The sequence below is a fragment of the Diabrotica virgifera genome, chromosome 8, assembly GCF_917563875.1.
Source record: "Diabrotica virgifera virgifera chromosome 8, PGI_DIABVI_V3a".
NCBI lineage: Eukaryota > Metazoa > Arthropoda > Insecta > Coleoptera > Chrysomelidae > Diabrotica > Diabrotica virgifera.
The window spans coordinates 184,149,412-184,168,809 of NC_065450.1; the positions used below are offsets into that span (position 1 = coordinate 184,149,412).

Genomic DNA, 19,398 nt, shown 5'->3' on the forward strand with positions numbered 1-19,398 from the left:
AAGCTAAACACGCGGCACACAATTGGAAAGAAAAATAAAGCCGTGTGAAGTTGGCACCTCTAAATACGATTTTTTCAAAAAAAAATTTATTTTTTAATTGTCCATCAAATGTCCACTCTTGTCCAGCAAAAAATTTTTTTTTGTCCACCTTTTGTTTACGAGATACTAAAAAAACGTGAAATAAGGGCCAACAGTTCGAAGTCAAAAAAACGTCGTAAAAACTGATACGTTTGATTGTCCAACTGCTGTCCACACTTGTCCAGGCATTTTTTTAATTGTCCTTTTATTTATTTAAATTAGCAATAATTATCGTTTGTTAGTAAAAATGCGAAAAAATGAGAATTTTGGAAATTTTCTTTCACGTTTGATTGTCCATCGAATGTCCACCCTTGTCCAGCAAAAATTTTTTTTTGTCCACCTTTTGTTTACGAGATACTAAAAAAACGTGAAATAAGGCCCAGCACCCCGAAGTCAAAAAAACGTCGTAAAAACTGATACGTTTGATTGTCCAACTGTTGTCCACACTTGTCCAGGCATTTTTTTAATTGTTCACCTTTTGTTTATTTAAATTAGCAATAATTATTGTTTGTTAGTAAAATGCCAAAAAATGAGAATTTTTGGAAATTTTTTTTTCACGTTTGATTGTCCGTCGCAATGTCCACCCTTGTGTAACAAAAAGTTTTTTTGTCCACCTTTTTTGAAAAATATAGTTTAAAATAATTTTTCGGACCGGGAAAAAGTACAGTTTTCCGAATTCGAGATAAAGTCGTCAAAACTGACAGGTTTCGATTGTCCAATAGTTGTCCACACGTGTTCAGGTATTTTTTTTACTTTTCCACTTTTTTCTTCATTATAGGAATAGTTTTTTAATAAAAATGTCAAGAAAAAAAAAACTAATATTTACTCGTATGATTGTAAATCTCGGCTTCGCCGCCTCTGTGTACAAACTTCACACTCGTAAATAAAATAAGTCCTAGTTATGTAATATACTATTTTTGAAATTTTTTTTCATATTTGATTGTCAATCGAATTTCCATCCTTGTTTAGTTTAAAAGTTTTTTCTGTCTACCTGTTGTTCAAGAGATTTGAAAAAAAAACAAGAAATAAGGCCCCGCACTCCGAATTGAAAAAAAAGTCGTGAAAACCGATACGTTTAATTGTCCAACAGTTTTCCACACCTGTGCAAGCATTTTTTTACCTGTCCATCTTTCTTTTACATTTTATATCAATAATTTTAATTTGTTATCAAAATCTTCAGAAAATGCAAATTTTTGAAAAATTTGTCTTTTACGCTTGATTGTCTATCGAATATCCACTCTTGTCCAGCTAGAAGTTTTTTTTGTTCACCGTTTATGGAAAATATGGATTCAACAATATTTTGAGATTGACAAAAAGCGCAGCAATTCGACTTTGGAAATAGTCGTTCAAAATCGAAAGGTATAATTATCCAAGAAGCTTGCCCCAACGGTAATTAAGACGTATATTCTCAGCAACTATAATGCCAAATTCAGTAATATTTACAAAAGACTAAATATCTTGGTCGTATCTTAGTCAAACAAAATCAATTGTAGTACATTTTGCACCACGGATAAATAGCTATTTTCGTACGTGTGAGCAAGAAGTCGATTTTGGCGAAGACGAATTTTTTAAGGCGAGGCGTAGCCGAGCCGTAAAATCGTCTGAGCCTAAATCGACGATTGCTCACAGGTGCGAACATAATTTTTCATGGTGAAGGCTCAAAAATTGTAATTTTGCGTTACGCACACGTACAAAAATCACGCTTTTTGTGGCTGAAGCATGAAAATGCTTTTTTTGCATGTGTGAAAAATTGTGTTCGTATGTACACATGAAATAATCATATGAGTGAATAAAAAATTCTGTCCATGATGCGAAGATATATTTATTCGAACACAGGCTAAAAATCTCACTTTCGTCCACGCTGCGGAAAAAAACTGAACTATTTTACATGTAATATAATTAAATAGAATATTTTCAAGTATATATATTTTAGAAAATGAATTGAACACTTTTTCAAATAACTATAACTGATGAGCAAGTTGACTGTTCATAGCTTTTACGCTATGATCGCAATTGCGATCAACAAAAAAAAAGAAAAATAGAAAGTGTACAAATAAAAAAAATGCCAAAATAGGTCTAGACATCAGTTGGACAGTCAAATTTATTAGTTTTTACGATCTTTTTTCAAAGTCCAGGTGCTTGGCCTTATTATGGGTCAAATATATGTATCATTTTCTAATTATCTCTTAGGCTAAAAATGGACAACGAAAATTTTCTTGCGAAGCAATAGTGAAAGTTAAAAACATCAAACAAACAATAATATATATATCTTCACTAGTGTGGAAAAGTTTTTTTAAACGAATTTGAGGGTTGCAATGCGAACCGAAGGCGAGCAATGTAATCAGATGGGTTAAAAAAACTGTTCCACATTAGTTAAGAACGATATTTTATTCAACAATGTGTGAAAATGCGAATATTGCATAGCTCGAGCGTGTGGAAAAGTAACCTTTCCTACACGGCGTTGAATAAAAATATCATTTTTTGGAATTCGCATTCATGATCCATTGTTGCTACCAAACTAAAAAATATTGCTGAGAAAAAACCAATGTTTCACAAGTAATAAAAATGTCTGAACACGAATGGACAACTATTGGACAATCCAAAGCTGTTAGTCCTGACAACTTTTTCTCGAATTCGGAATCTTGTACTTCTTCCCTGTCCAAAAAATTTCTTTCAACTATTTTTTTCAAAAAAGGTGGACAAAAAAACTTTTTGTTGGACAAGGGTGGACATTCGACGGACAAACAAACGTGAAAAAAATATCCAAAAATTCTCATTTTTTGGCATTTTACTAACAAACAATAATTATTGCTAATTTAAATAAACAAAAGGTGGACAATTAAAAAAAATGCCTGGTCAAGTGTGGACAACAGTTGGACAATCAAACGTATCAGTTTTTACGACGTTTTTTTGACTTCGGGGTGTTGGGCCTTATTTCACGTTTTTTTAGTATCTCGTAAACAAAAGGTGGACAAAAAAATTATTGCTGGACAAGGGTGGACATTCGATGGACAATCAAACGTGAAAAAAAATTTCCAAAAATTCTCATTTTTTGGAATTTTTACTAAAAAAAACGATAATTATTGCTAATTTAAATAAATAAAAGGTGGTCAATTAAAAAAAAAATGCCTGGTCAAGTGTGGACAACAGTTGGACAATCAAACGTATCAGTTTTTACGACGTTTTTTTGACTTCGGGGTATTGGGCCTTATTTCACGTTTTTTTAGTATCTCGTAAACAAAAGGTGGACAAAAAAAATTTTTTGCTGGACATGGGTGGACATTCGATGGACAATCAAACGTGAAAAAAAATTTCCAAAAATTCTCATTTTTTTGGCATTTTTACTAACAAACGATAATTATTGCTAATTTAAATAAATAAAAGGTGGACAATTAAAAAATATGCCTGGACAAGTGTGGACAACAGTTGGACAATCAAACGTATCAGTTTTTACGACGTTTTTTTGACTTCGGGGTGTTGGGCCTTATTTCACGTTTTTTTAGTATGTCGTAAAAAAAAGGTGGACAAAAAAAATTTTTTGCTGAACAAGGGTGGACATTCGATGGACAATCAAACGTGAAAAAAAATTTCCAAAAATTCTCATTTTTTTGGCATTTTTACTAACAAACGATAATTATTGCTAATTTAAATAAATAAAAGGTGGACAATTAAAAATAAATGCCTGGACAAATGTGGACAACAGTTGGACAATCAAACGTATCAGTTTTTACGACGTTTTTTTGACTTTGGGGTGTTGGGCCTTATTTCACGTTTTTTTTAGTATCTCGTAAACAAAAGGTGGACAAAAAAAATTTTTTGCTGGACAAGAGTGGACATTTGATAAACAATTAAAAATTAAAAAAAATTTTGAAAAAATCGTATTTAGAGGTGCCAACTTCACACGGCTGAAAAATAATATTAAGAAATCAAAGTATAATTTTCAAAACATATTTCAGCCTCACCAACGCCTGGAGAAGACAATGGGAGAGCGACTCACGACAGGAAGTACACCAAATGGCTTGTGTCGATAGGCTTTGAACTGCCTCGCAATACATGGACAGCGCTGAACAGAATAAGAACTTAAGAACAAGCAGCGGTAGATCGATATACCTAGTAATACCTCTGTTTTAGCTGTCTTTGAGACCTACTGACATTATTCTACCTGCTACATTTTTTCATAACTGTTTTCGGCTGTTATTGCAGCTCCCAAGTAGAAATAATTAAATGTACATACGACATACGAAATCCCTAATTTTTAACGGTAAAATTTAAGATAATTTGTCATGCTGTGGCTTAGGACAGGACAATTAGCAAACTTATATTATTCTTATCGTAGCTAATTTGGTAGTTATTTTTTGATGGGGAATCTAATATATTTCATTTTTTAAGCTTGTGCATTAGATATACGTAACAATATTAAAAACATAATGTTAACTTTTGTATTTTGACATATACGAACTTTTTTAATTCAAAATTTTATATTAATCGCTATCAAATATACAGCGTATCTACTTAAGTTGGAAACATATGGGAAACTTCTTTATTATTAATTTTACGAAAAAAAGTTATTCTTTATAAAAAGTTCTGCATGCCCCGAAACCTAAGATTCAATCATCAGATATAAAATTTTCTCAATATTATACGAGGTATGTCAAAAAATATGAATTTCGGTCAAGGGTAAAGTACCTTTATTTCTCTCAATATCGAAAAATCTTATAATAAAACGTTGTTTGGAATTAAAAACTAAGATCAAATATGCAATTACATGATTCTAATTGAAAAAAAAATTTCTCAAATTTATTGATAGGTACCCAACATCGTTTTTAATTATTAACTCTTTTATTATTCATTTTACGAAAAAAAGTTATTCTTCATAAAAAGCTCTGCATGGTCTAAAATCTAGGACACAATCATGATATATCAACTTTTATTAATTTTATACGAGGTGTGTCAAAAAATATGAAATTCGCTCAAGATTATGGTACCTTTATATTTCACAATATTTCAATTAGAAGGATGTAATTGCATATTGAAACATAGTTTTTAATTCTAAACAACTTTTTTTAATAACCATTTTCAATATTGTGAAAAATAAAGGTACTTTACTCTTGAGTGAAATTCATATTTTTTGACATACCTCGTATAAAATTAATAAAATGTGATATCTGATGGTTGCATCTTCGATCTTAGGACATACAGAGCTTTTTTATAAAGAATACCTTTTTACGTAAAAGTAATAAAAGAGTTATCGTATGTGTAATAAATAAAAACGAAGTTTAGTATCAATAAATTTGAGAAAAATTTGGAAAATATTTTTTTCCAATTAGAAGCATGTAATTGCATATTTGATCTTAGTTTTTATTTCCAAACAACTTTTCATAATAAGAATTTTCGATATTGAGAGAAATAAAGGTACTTTACTCTTGAACGAAGTTTATATTTTTTGACATACCTGGTATAATATTGACAAAATTTGATATCTGATGATTGAATCTTAGGTTTTAGAGCATGCAGAACTTTTTATAAAGAATAACTTTTTTTCGTAAAATGAATAACAAAAAAGTTTCCCATATGTTTCCAACTTAAGTAGACACGCTGTATATTATCAAGTACATGATCTTCATTTTAATATGTACCTACCTACTATGTTCTAGCGTCTGGAGGAGTGGACTATGTTGGAACATTTAACCGAATATGGGAAAATCATCTAGCAGAACTGGTTGAGTGTCCTAAATGTGGCAGAAGATTTTTTCCGGACCGTATTGAAGTGCACATAAAATCATGTGCTGGCCTTAAACTTCAATTCAAGGACACAAAGAAACCATAATTTTATGAATTGTAAACAATTTGATAATAATTTTTAAATAAAATCATAATTCACGTGTTTTTCTACGTTCGGTAGTTGTAATTAGATTTATACCTACAGGGTGTAACAAAAAATGCAGGTCATAAATTAAAACACATATTCTGAGACTAAAATTAGTTCGATTAAACCTAAGTCACCGTAGTACAAATGTGCACCTAAAAAAAGTTACAGCCCTTTAAAGTTACAAAATTGAAATCGATTTTTTTCAATATATCGAAAACTATTAGAGATTTTTTGTTGAAATTGGACATGTAGAATTCTTATGGCAGGAACAGCTTAGAAAAAAAAATAACAGTGAAATGTATACACCCCATAAAAATTTTATGGGGTTTTGTTCCCGTGAACCCCCCCCCCCCCAAACTTTTGTGTACGTTCATTTCATTTGTGTAATATTTAATAGATCAATCCAAATTCTAGCATATGCAGACGACGTGGACATTATAACAAGAACCAGGGCGAGACTGCGGAAATCCTAACCGATCTAGTAGCAGCAGCCGAACAAATTGGGTTACATATAAATCAAAATAAAACCAAATTCATGGCGACTAACACAAACACAAGAGCTGGAAATGTTGACGCAGATCTAATCATCAATGACCAAAACTTCGAAGCGGTCAAAGAGTTTATATATCTAGGGACATCGGTTAACCCAGGGCCGAATTTAAGGGGGGGCAGGCTGGGCAGCTGCCCGGGGCACCCACAAAGCTCCAAACATGAACCCCACAGATTCATTTAAACAGACATTGGCAGGAGATACAGGAGTTCGACAATGTATGACAAGTATAAAATGAAGGAGTGATAATAATAATACATTGTTCATGCTTATGTTTTTCACCTTCCACCCGGTGAGTGTATTGCTTCGTTTGTAAATTCTTATCTAGTGTTCGTACACATTTTAGCCACAGAGTCACAGAGGATTTTGTGGAAATAGCAAAACAGAAAATGGTAACTCAAAGACTAATTTTAGTGTTATAAAGTTTATTTGTGTGTGAACAAGATTTAGCATTTCACAGCGAAAATGAGTTATCGAGTTCATCACAAAATGAAAATTATTTGGGAATACTCCATTTACTAGCTGAATATGATCAATTTTTGCAGCACCATATTTTAATAAATATTCAAATTCTGGAAGCGGACATGTCAACTATCTTTTTTTTTTTTTTTATTTTATTATCAGCATCAACCACTTTGGGTTATTAGCTGTACTGTCATTAATACATGGTTACTTAAATCTAATAACATTTTGACTATTACATAAGTTCACATTTAGGTAACAATATAATTTACAAATTAAGAATTATAAAATGTTAACAGTGGTTATAGTTTGCTTAAAACATTAATGTCTTTCAGATAATTAAACAAATGTGTAAGCTTACAGTGTGATCCTAAGACTGCTTTTATATTGAGAGGTATGGAGTGTTTTTGTCTTTCATTAAGATATTTAGGACACTCTATTAATATATGTGTTACATTGATGTCGCAATTACACAGGTCACAAATAGGGCGATTTGACTTAGAGATTAGGTAGCTGTGAGTAAGTCTGCTATGCCCTATGCGTAAACGATTTAGCTTCACAAACAGCTGGCGATTTAGGTCTATCTCACACCAAGGTTCAATTGAGGGCTTTATTGTGTGTAGAGATGATTGTGAAAGATTCCATTCGTTTTCCCATTTGTTTAACACTTTTTCTTTAAGGAATGGTTTGTAATCGGAAACAGGCACTAAGTTCACTAACACTGAAGACGCACTGTGTATTGCTTCTCTGGCATGGAAATCTGCTTTTTCGTTTCCTTGAAGTCCAATGTGTGATGGAACCCATATAAAGCTTACTTGCTGCATCATGTTCTTCAGTAAATGTAATTGTTCTTTTATTAAAATACTTATAGGATTACTTGTATATAACTGTTCTATCGTATGTAATGCACTGAGTGAGTCGGTAATTATGACAGATTTTGGAATTTTTTGAGTACGAATGTGAATGAGGGCTTGCAGAATTGAATATAGTTCTCCAGAGTAAATACTGCAAGTGGAAGATAATTTAAATTGTAATATAGTGTTTGAATCTACAACTGCCGATCCCACACCATCAGCAGTCTTAGATGAATCTGTATAAATATAACAATGATCTGGGAAAGAAGCAAGTATGTTGAGAAAAGATTGATTAATTGTTGCATGGGGGGTATCAAGCTTATTGTATTTAGAAAGAGTTAGATCACATATTGCAGGAGGAAAGGTCCAGGGCGGAGGAGTAACTGTATTTGTCTGATTAAAAAATTTTGGGAATTGAATATTATTGAGAGAGAGATATTTTCTGATTCTCTCGTAAAAGGGGGGGTTAGTTCTTTTTTTATTTACATAAGTTTCTTTGAAACGTTCTGCAATAGTGTGGTGGAAAGTGGGATGCGATTCTATTGCATATATGGATGATGCGTAGGCTAATGACAAGTACATTCTTCGGAAATTTAAAGGTGGTTCTCCGGTTAAACATTGTAAACTATTAATGGGGTTAGTACAGAATGCTCCTGTGGCTATTCTTAATGCTGTATTTTGTATGACTTCTAGTTGAGCAAGAAGTGTCTTCTTTGCAGATGAGTATACAATTGATCCATAGTCGAGTTTGGATCGTACTAGAGATTTGTAAATAAGAATCAAACTTTTACAATCTGAACCCCAATTACGATTGCACAGTGTACGCATTAAATTGAGACCAGATTGACAGGATTGTTTAATGTGCATAATGTGGTACTTCCAAGATAGTTTTTTATCAAAGATCATTCCTAGAAATTTGAAGTGTTCCACATAAGTTAAGTTGTTTCCATATAACTGAAGATCTGGAGTTGTAGACTGCCGTTTTTTTGAAAATAAAATACATTTAGTTTTGGTTGTAGAGAATTGCAATCCTACAGCTTTCGACCAGTTTTCAAGGTGATTTAATGCACATTGTAAATTTTTCTGTATAGAAAGAATATTTTTTCCTCTCGAATATATAACTAAATCGTCAGCGTATAATCTCGCTTTAACAAGTTGTGGAAAGTTTTCTAAGATTTTGTTTATTGCTACTAAGAATAGTGTTGAACTAATAACAGATCCTTGAGGTGTTCCATTTGTTTGGTCTTTAGTGCTGGATAGTGTACCATTTATCTTAACCTTAAATTGTCTCTTACTAAGAAAATTTTGAATGAAATATAGCATGTTACCTTTGACGCCCCACTGACTTAGTGTGTTAAGAATGTCGTATCTCCAAGCCATGTCAAACGCTTTTGTTATATCGAAAAAAACCGCAAGACATTCCTGTCCAATTGCAAACGATTCATTTATCTCGGATTCTAGGTCAATTAAATTATCTATAGTGGATCTGTTCCTGCGAAAGCCGCTTTGTTCATTGATTATTAATTTATTATTTTCCAAAAACCACCTTAGTCTATTATTCACCATTTTTTCCAAGATTTTACACATTGTGTTGGTAAGCGAAATTGGCCTATAGGATTCGGGATCAGTTCGTGGTTTATTTGGTTTTAGTAATGGAACTATTATCGCCTGCGTCCATTTTGTGGGAAACTCATTATTAGTCCAAATTCTGTTGTATAGGTTAAGAAGATATTGTTTTCCATTATCTGGTAGATTTTGTAAGAAACTAACAGGAATATCGTCTGGTCCTGGCGCCGATTTTTTGCTGGTACTTAAAGAGTGATTAAGCTCTTCCATGGTAAATGTTATATTAAGAGGATTATCTTCAATGCAATTAAAATCTATTAATTTATTTTCCGAAATCATCTTGGTATTGATAAATTCTTTAGAAAAGTTGTTATTGTTGGAGTTCATTTCAAATTGTTTTGCTAATAAATCTGCTATTTCGTTATTAGATGTTACTATCTGTTTGTTATTGCATAGAAATGGAATCTTTTTATAGGTATTACTTCCAGATATTTTTCTAACTTTTTCCCATACGGTGCTTATAGGCATAGTGGAATTAATAGAGGACATAAATTCTTGCCAAGATTTTTTTCTGTTCTTTTTAGTTATATATCTAGCTTGAGCCCGTAACTTCTTATATTCTATAGTATTTTCAAGTGTTTTGTGACGTTTCAATTTGTTAAAGGATTTTTTATATTTCTTTATTATATCAGTACACTCTGCGTTCCACCATGGTAATGAATTTCTTTTATGTAGAGTTTGTGTTTTACCTATATGATTTTCACCGGCAAGATGGATTAATGATATAAACGAATTCAAAAGTTCATCTATATGATGATTTTCGTTGACTTCTTTTAAGCTATGGCAGTTCTGTTGAATATACTTTTTGAATAAATACCAATCGGCTTTCTTTAGATTCCATTTTGGAATTGGGGTTGTATTAGTATCTTCATAATTACTGTTAAAAGAGACTTTAATAGGATAATGATCACTTCCAAATAAAAACGGAATTACATCCCATGAAAACTTTGCTGATAGTACAGGATCACATAATGACAGGTCGATAGCTGATGAAGTACCTGTATGAATATTATATCTTGTTGATTGTCCATCATTCAGTACGTTTAGGTTTTTTGAGGTAATTATGTTTTCTAAAATTTTGCCCTTGGAATTTATTCCAAGAGATCCCCATATTGGATTATGGCTGTTAAAATCACCAACGATTATTCTGGGAGTGGGAATCTGATCTAATACATCTGAAATATCTGCTTCTGTGATAGGTAAGTCAGGTGGAATATAAATATTACAGATATTCATTTTTTGTGGAAAGGACACTGATACTCCTACTACTTCTAAATTACTATTGATTACTAATGCTTCTGATTCATATTTTTTGTTAACATACGTAACAACTCCTCCACTAGCGATATTTGCGTTGTCTCGGTTTTTATGGAAACAAGAATAATTCTTCATGTCATAACTATGATATCCTTTAAAGTTTGTTTCTTGTAAACATATTATTGATGGTGAGATTATTGAACATAAATGTTTAAGCATTTCTAAACGGGGATAAAACCCGTTAACATTCCATTGTAGTATCGGTTCGAAGATTTTAGTTTATTTCTGGAGCTGAATTTGTCGAACAATCACTATCTTGATAAGCGGGATCGTCTAGCATTTTTTCGATTTTGTTTATTAATTTAGTGCATTTAGTTTTCATGCTTTTTTCTGTAAAATATGGCTTAATTGTTGTTAACATGTAAATAAAGTTGGGTATATCCGTTGTGTATGTTTGTAATAAACTAATGGGATCAGTCGAGCTAGTATAATTTTCAAAAAAGTCAAGTGTTTGTTCATATGTTAAGTTAAAATTATTTGACGTATCGTGAAATACTGTTTTTGTTGGCATCATTATTTCCTGAATTGATCTGGTAGATTCAGTTTGCTTTTTTTGTTTCTTTTTGGTTTGTGTTGGTACTTTAAATTCTTTATTTAATTCTTCAGTGGGAGATGGAGTAGTATTAATTTCCGAAATTGTTCTCTTATTGGTCGTTGACTGATCCTTAGATATACAATTAGTTTCCATAATTAATACGGGGGGCATTAAATTAGTATCTGTTTGTTGGTTAAGTGAAGGTTCGGCACTAGAATTACTGACTGGATGATTTGGTTCCATTTCTAGGGGTGATGGAATAGACTTGGGGGATTCTTGTGGTTGTTGTTGTATTGGTTGTTGTTGTATTGGTTGTTGTTGTATTGGTTGTGGTTGTATTGCTTGTTGTTGTTGTATTGGTTGTTGTTGTATTGGTTGTTGTTGTATTGGTTGTTGTTGCATTGGTTGTTGTTGTATTGGTTGTTGTTGTATTGGTTGTTGTTGTATTGGTTGTTGCGGTTGGTGTTGGATATGAGAGGAATCATTTTGTTGATTATGATTTGAACAATTTGCTGCAACGTGACCTGTGTTCTTACAGATAAAACATGAAGGTTTATCTAAACTTAAATATATGCGATACGAAGTTTGATCATATGTCATTAAGAAAGAAGAGGGAAGGTCTATATCTACAAGTGGTTGAATATAAGTTTGTCTTCTAAAACTGAGGACGTGTTGAAATTCTGGAAGTTGACTACCGATTCTAAGGAAGGTTAAAGGTGACATTAATTTAAGACCAAATTTGGTTAACTCATTCTCTATTAGAATATGTGGAATAGAAGGGCAAACACCCGATAGTAACAGTCGTTCGTTTGGAGTTATCAATTTTCGTGCTTTTAGATTTTCGCCTTTAATTGTTATTTCTGCTGGACCGGACATAAATTTTTCCACCAGGGATTCGCTGGAGAGATAAATACATATTCTGTTATTTGATAGCCTTGATGAAAATAAAATATTCCGTGGATGAACAACTTCACCAAGTGCTATTAAGTACTCTTCTATTTTAGTATCAGGTAGCGAATTAAATAAAATTGCTTGCAGCTTTGAAGGAAATTGAATTGAAGAAGCATTGTTAAGCACAGTTGAATATGAGGTTTTGTTTTGAGGTTGTTGATGATCTTCAGTCATGATTGTTGACAAATTAGTTAGGTCGGATCTGGTATCATTTGGTATACTCATTAGTAATTATAAACCAGTTTCAGAACCAGAACTAGTTCCGAGAACTGGCCTTTCGGCCGTCACTTAACCTTACAAACGGTATGCTTTGTAATGTTTTGAATAAATAAATAATAAAAACTCACTGGTTTATTCCGTAAGGTAACTGCACTATATACTATTACTTTTTGCTTATTTTCAAGTTTATTTGGATATAAACTACTTGAAAAAAGATGATTTTTTGGGACTGAAATGTAAACACAGTTTGTGTTACCATGTTCAGGACCGGACCCCAACTCAACTATCTTTCTTCAACCATATGTGAGGAAATTGTACATCCGATGGGTCAAAACGTATTAAATGAAATAGTTTCAAGGATTAAGAAGTCAAAATATTATTCAGTTCGTTACATAGAATGTTTCACTCCTGTTGAAAGGTTTACCATATTTTTGTAAAATCTCAGTCATAAAGCAGAAGATATATCTATTTAATTCTCTAATGACATTTTTGCAAGAACATGATATCGATTTGAAAATCTGCAGGACACCGTTCTACGTTAATGCGTCAGTTATCAGAGTGAAAAATACAATAGTGTTCAGGCTGAAATTATAGAACAAAAAGGTAAGTATCCATACGTGGGTGCACCGTGCTCGTTGTAGCTGCTCAAATGGATACGGCATGCGCTCCCCTACATATAAACCGCAAACCGGTTGAATCAAAGAGGGTGAGCGCCGTGTTGCGAGCACCAACGTATCCACTATGTGGAGCTGCCACACCGAGCACGGAGCACCCACGTATGGATACGTACCTTAATATCTTTAGGTTGTGGATTCCTTGTGTCGCCATCTCTCTAAATTTAGTTTCAAAAGCTGCAACTGAGTGTTATCATACATTAGCACAGAACAGCATTTTTTAATTTCTTATAAGAACTAGCCATATGTATTTTTCACTTCATAGATACAACTTAAGAGAACAGAATGTTTAAAAGCTGCGTCTTCAAGCGACAGGAACGCAGACCGCGGCAAAAATATTATTGTTCCTAAAGAGCAAATACTACTAGATGGCCATGGAGGTAATGCCGCAAAAGAACTAGTTAAAGGTTATAATCAGATTAAAGGAGCATTATCCAACATTTCGGAGGACTATGAGCAACAATTTAAAACTCGTAGCATTGCAAATGGTTTGTACCTATAATCGAATGTGTTTACTGGAAACAGAGAGGATATTAGGGAGGACAAACAGAACAAGTCGTATTCTTCAAGATCCCAATATTGACCCTAATTCAAGAGTGGCAGCACTTAGATCACTTAAATAAATTATACAGTCAAGACGTGACAATTTCGAAACATATGAGAACAACAGAGAAGTTTAGAACTCAAAATTTTATCGCTATTATAGATCACTTCATTACCTCTTTAAGTCAGAGGCTTCCTGCATATGAATCCATTCATTCCAATTTTGGATTTTTACATCACTTTGGAAAATTGGAAAATTTAACTCTCAATGAAATTGAAGCTCACTCACTAAAGCTTACCAGCATTTATAGCAATGGTTTAGATGAAAACTTATGTGTATATCTGCTACAGTTTGTAAGATTCTTCAATTCATTTAAAGAGAAAATCAGCTCATCAAATATAAGCAAAGAACTTTAAATGTACCAACTGCTAAAAGAAAAGAATATGAATGATGCTTTTCCAAATGTTGAGGTGACACTTTGTTTATATTTAGTGCTAATGCTGACTAACTCCAGTGGTTAGAGATCATTCTCAAAATTTAAGTTAATTAAAAATCGACTTCGGTCTATGATGGGCCAAAAGTGTTTGAATCATCTCTCTACAATGAGCATTGGCCACGATGTCTTAATGCAACTAAGTATGTCCCACAAAATCAAGAAATTTTCAATTAAAATATTTCGAAAAGTTCCCGGACTTTAACCATACATCTTACTATTATTTTTAATATTTTACTGTAACAAGTTACAGCTCTTGTACTTTTTATTATTTAAAATTATATTTATAAAAGTAGATCAATATTTTTTTAAGGTAGGGCCCCACACCAATTCTGCCCAGGGGCCCCCACTACGTTAAATCCGGCTCTGGGTTAACCCCAATAATAACACATCTGAGGAAATAAAAAGACGAATAATAATTACAAACAGGTGTTATCATGGTCTATCGAAGTACTTATTTAACAATCGTCTGTCTCAAAAAATTCATATAAGGCTGTATAGAACATTGATAGTCCCCGTTCTCACATATGGATCAGAGGCATGGACGCTAACTAAAACAGATAAATCCGCTCTATCGATTTTTGGAAGAAAAGATATTCGGAGCAGTCTGTGAGAACGGAATATGGAGGCGTAGATATAACTTTGAACTGCAGAATATCTACAAGCATACGTTTGGTGGAAAAGATATTATCACTATAATTAAGCGAAACCGCCTGCGGCCCCTGAATCGAACATGATAAAAAATATTCTAACAGCTCAACCCGTGGGAATGAGGAGTAGACCAAAGTTGAGGTGGATGGACGGGGTAACACAAGCTGCCGAGAAGATCGGAGTCAGCAACTGGAAAATGCAAGCAAGGGACAGAACAGAATAGCGTAGAAAGCTTGAGAAGGTCGGGGCCCTCTAAGTAGCACCAAGATGATGATGATGATGATTTATTAATTAAACATAATGTTTTTAAAACTGTTTTTGCCTCTTAGTATTTTTTCGATAAGCCAGTTTTTTATCGAGATACGGCTTCTTTTTGAATATGTTTACATACAAATTTTATGGGGGTTTTGTTCCTTTAATCCCCCCAAAATGTTTGTCTACGTTCCCATTAAACTATTATTGTGGTGCCATTAGTTAAACACAGTATTTTTAAAACTTTTCTGTCTCTTAGTATTTTTTAGATAAGCAACATTTCATCGAGATGTGGCTTCTTTTTAATACGTTTCAAAATATACCTAAAAATGTAAATTATAAATAAATTTGTAGGTCTCTCTAATCGTACTTAAGGGGGGGGGGGGTGGTTTGAAATCAACATATCAAGCACATTTTTGTGAATTTTTTTCGAAGCTATGGTACAATTATTTTATTTTTAAATTAAATAAACATATTAAGTACAATTCAAAGAATATTTAGAAAAAAATTCGATCCAAAATATTGAAAAGTAAGCCGTTGGTGACAAATTTTGACAGGCAGCTCACAAAAAAATGGATTCTACGGTGGACATCAGAACTCGTCACTAGGTCATACGAAACAAAAAATTCAAAAAGATTTAATTATCTTATGAGTTTCACGAGGTCACAACGTCGAGTTTTTTTATTTTTAATGATTTTTGAATTTTTGGTATCACTCAGAAATCAAAAAAATGAAATTTTTGGTAAAAATTTTGTGAAAATCAACAGATTTATTATTATTGTTGAACAAAAAATAAGTAAAAAAAGAAAAATATCTCGACTTTGTTACCTCATGAAATGTCCTAAGAAAATCTGTGCAAAATATCAGGTAACTCGGCCGAGTAGTTTTTCAGTTACAATGTCCACCGCATTTGAAAAAGCAGTTTTGAGAAAAATGCGTTTAAAGTTTTGACAACTGCATCTTCATCTTTTTATTTGTCTGCCAAATCGTAAAGTGATGCACATTGGAATATGTTTTTTGAATCGAGGAGTAATCTACAAAAAAAAAAGAAGAACAGTTTTTAACGTTTTCCACTACGCTCAAGCGTGCTGGCGCGAAGTCGCGGCAAAGCGAGTCGAAGGTAGGGATATTCAACACGCTGTATCTCTGGTAATTTTACTCCGATTATTTTGAAATTTTCAGAGAGTATTCTTGAAAGTATTCACTTTTATTTGAAATAATAAAAAAAATTAAATATTTCAAACCATACTCCCCCTTAACCATATACAAATGTGGTGGATTCGGCAAATATTCAAAATATCTCAATAAACCCTGGCTTATCGAAAAAGTAATAAGAGGCAAAAAAGTTTAAAAAACATTGTGTTTAACTAATGGTATCACAAAAATAATTTAATTGGAACGTACACAAAAGTTTGGGGGTTTTAAGGGAACAAAACCCCCATCAAATTTTTATGGAATGCACAAATTTCACTAAAATTTTTTTAAGAAGTTCCTGCCATAAGAATCCCACACAAAAATCACTAATAGTTTTCGATATATTCAAAAAGATCGATTTTCATTTTATAACTTCAAAGGGCTGTAACTTTTTTATGTGCATATTTACGTACTAAGGTAAGTTAGGTTCAATCGAACTATTTTTGGTCCTAGAATATGTGATTTAATTTATGACCTGCATTATTGTTACACCCTGTATAATAGTCCAGAAAAATATGGTAAAAAAGTATCCTGTTACGGACTTTGACTCGGTCAGGCATCTGACAATTTTTTTGAGTTTATGAACCTCAGTAACCAAAAACTTTTAGGTTTCTTGCAGTGGATTCGGTGGACCTGTAAATTATTAACAATTTAAGGCCCAAGATGCACCAGTAAAAACGTTTGTCTTCTGTTTACGTTAACTTCAAAAATCGTTAGGGGTTCCTCTTCCCTCTCGTCTGTTCAGCCTACCTCATCTCTTTCGTCTTCCAGGCATTCTTCTTCTTCCTTCTCTACATTAAGCATTCTACCCATCGACTCAATACATATTTCCTTGTTGTTCACAGGTCATCATTCAAACTTCTGTATTGGTTTTTAGTTGATTGAATGCTTTTCTGTTGCTCTGTTAAAGTTCTCTAATAAATTTACGGTCAGGCCATGGAGTTAGAGTATCTACATTGTAAAAATGTCGTGTACCCCATCCTCCATGCTATGGCATGCTGGACAAGCCATACAGTCTGTAGTCAACACCCCGAGGTATGAGCGGGAACACAAAGTGTAATCAATACTCTTACGATTATGAAGAGCACCTGGCGCATCATAAGGGCCTTCACATTTTACTCTTTTTCAACTTGTCTTGAGTAAAATGTCTTTAATCTTTTCTATCGGCCTCTCTTCGCTAACTCTTGCGTTTCTTCTGACCCCGAATGGCGATTAGGTTTCCGAAAGCAGACGGGTCACTATATTTCCTTCTACTACACCCTCTAGTAACCGAGCGATTACCGGATTACCGATTAATATAAGTAATCCCCCATCTACCGGTCAACGGCTTCGGGCGGATGAGCTGGTAAATGGCAGGGCACTCTGTTGTCCTGAGACTGAGAAATCGGTCTCGAAGGCGGAGGAACCAAGACAGTGGTCAACGGCATCAGGATGCAGAAGGCAACGGGAAACCACTGCAATAAATATCCAAATGGATTACCTTGTAAAAAACCATTAATGGCAATGTTCAAAACGAAATATTCCGGAGTAAAATGTTCCCCAATCGGATCTCCGGGGGGAACAGTGGCGAACGAAGTCGTGAAACTAAAAAATAAAGTTATGAGAATAGCTACTTGGAATGCAAGAAGCTTGTATGCAGCCGGGAAATTAATAAACGTAACAACAGAAATGGAAAGACTACATGTGAAAATACTTGGTATCAGCGACGTACAGTGGAAAGGATCCGGCAAATGTCCAACTAAAAACGGCATGTTCTACTATTCAGGAACTGATGATACAAACCACCGTTATGGCGTCGGAATAATAGTCGAAAGGGTAGTCAACAAATCGGTACTAAGTTTTACCCCATATTCAGAACGAATCATAGCAAACCAACTAAAGTCGAACAAAGCAAAAATTAACATTATTCAAGTCTATGCACCGACAGCAGAGAAAGAGGATGAGGAAATAGAAGAATTCTACAAGCAACTAGAATACATTCTGGATTCGACCAAGAAAGAAGAGGTGACCGTAATCATGGGCGACTTCAACGCTAAAATTGGTAAGGTGAAAACTGATGGATGCACTGGTGAATTTGGACTTGGACAACGAAACGACCGAGGTGAACGTCTCGTACAATTTTGCCAAGAAAAAGAATTTGTAGTAATGAACACAATGTTCAGATTACCAAACCGTAGATTGTACACGTGGACATCACCAAGGGATAACGCAGTCAACATTGTCAGGAATCAAATCGATTATATACTAATCAGAAGCCGGTTTAAAAACTCCATCACGTCTACAAAAACCTATCCAGGAACTGATATAGAATCGGATCACAATCCGGTGGTGGCTGTAGTAAATATAAGATTCAAGAAACTACAGAAAAATGCAGCTAAACAAAAGATAGACGTTAAACAACTGAAAGACGCAACTATACTGGAAAGGACAAGAGAAAAGGTAAACAACAATCTTAGAAACCTCGCTGCAAAAAATAGGAACACAGGCAATGTAGAGGACAAATGGATGGAGATAGAAACGGCCCTTATGACAGTTGGTGAAGGCTCCTTAGCTCCATGCAAAATTAAGAAAAAGGAATGGATGACAAACGAAATTTTGTACCTCATGGAGGAAAGGCGAAGAAATAAAACCAACAAGACAAAATACAAAGAAGTGAACCGTGAGATTATGAGAAAAATTAGAGAAGCCAAAGAGAAGTGGGTTCTGGAAAACTGCAAGGAAATAGAAGAATATGAAAGAAAATACGATAGCTCTAACATGCATAAAAAGATCAAGGAAATAACAGGTAAAAAAGTGAAACAAGCATCCTTCGTAAAAGACAAAAAAGGTAAAATAATTACAGATTTAAATGAAAAACTGGCAAGATGGACAGAATACATTGAAGAACTTTTTGCAGACGAAAGACCAGAAATAGCAGTGGCAGAACATACAGACGATACAACAGGGCCTGAAATCCTAAAAAGCGAGATAGAATATGCAATAAGGAACACAAAAGGGGGTAAAGCTGCAGGACCAGATGAAATTCCTGTAGAATTGTTGAAAGTTATAGACGACGACACACTTGAAATAATGGTGAACCTCTTTAACACAATTTATAGAACAGGCATCATACCAAAGAAATGGCTCTCC

The 19,398-nt window shown here is 33.6% G+C and overlaps 1 protein-coding gene across 2 annotated transcripts in view; it reads left to right on the forward strand.

Annotated features, from left to right (window-relative positions):
- Positions 1-5,970, forward strand: part of LOC114337269 (zinc finger protein 474-like) — a 296,452-nt gene extending 290,482 nt beyond the window's left edge. For both annotated transcript variants that reach the window (XR_007700087.1, XM_050657987.1), the window contains exon 9: positions 5,733-5,970. Coding sequence is in view for 1 of the 2 variants with exons in the window: in XM_050657987.1 (XP_050513944.1) it covers positions 5,733-5,905 (173 nt within the window). In the remaining variant the exon portion in view is untranslated. The remainder of the gene's footprint in view (positions 1-5,732) is intronic.
- Positions 5,971-19,398: the final 13,428 nt, after the last annotated feature.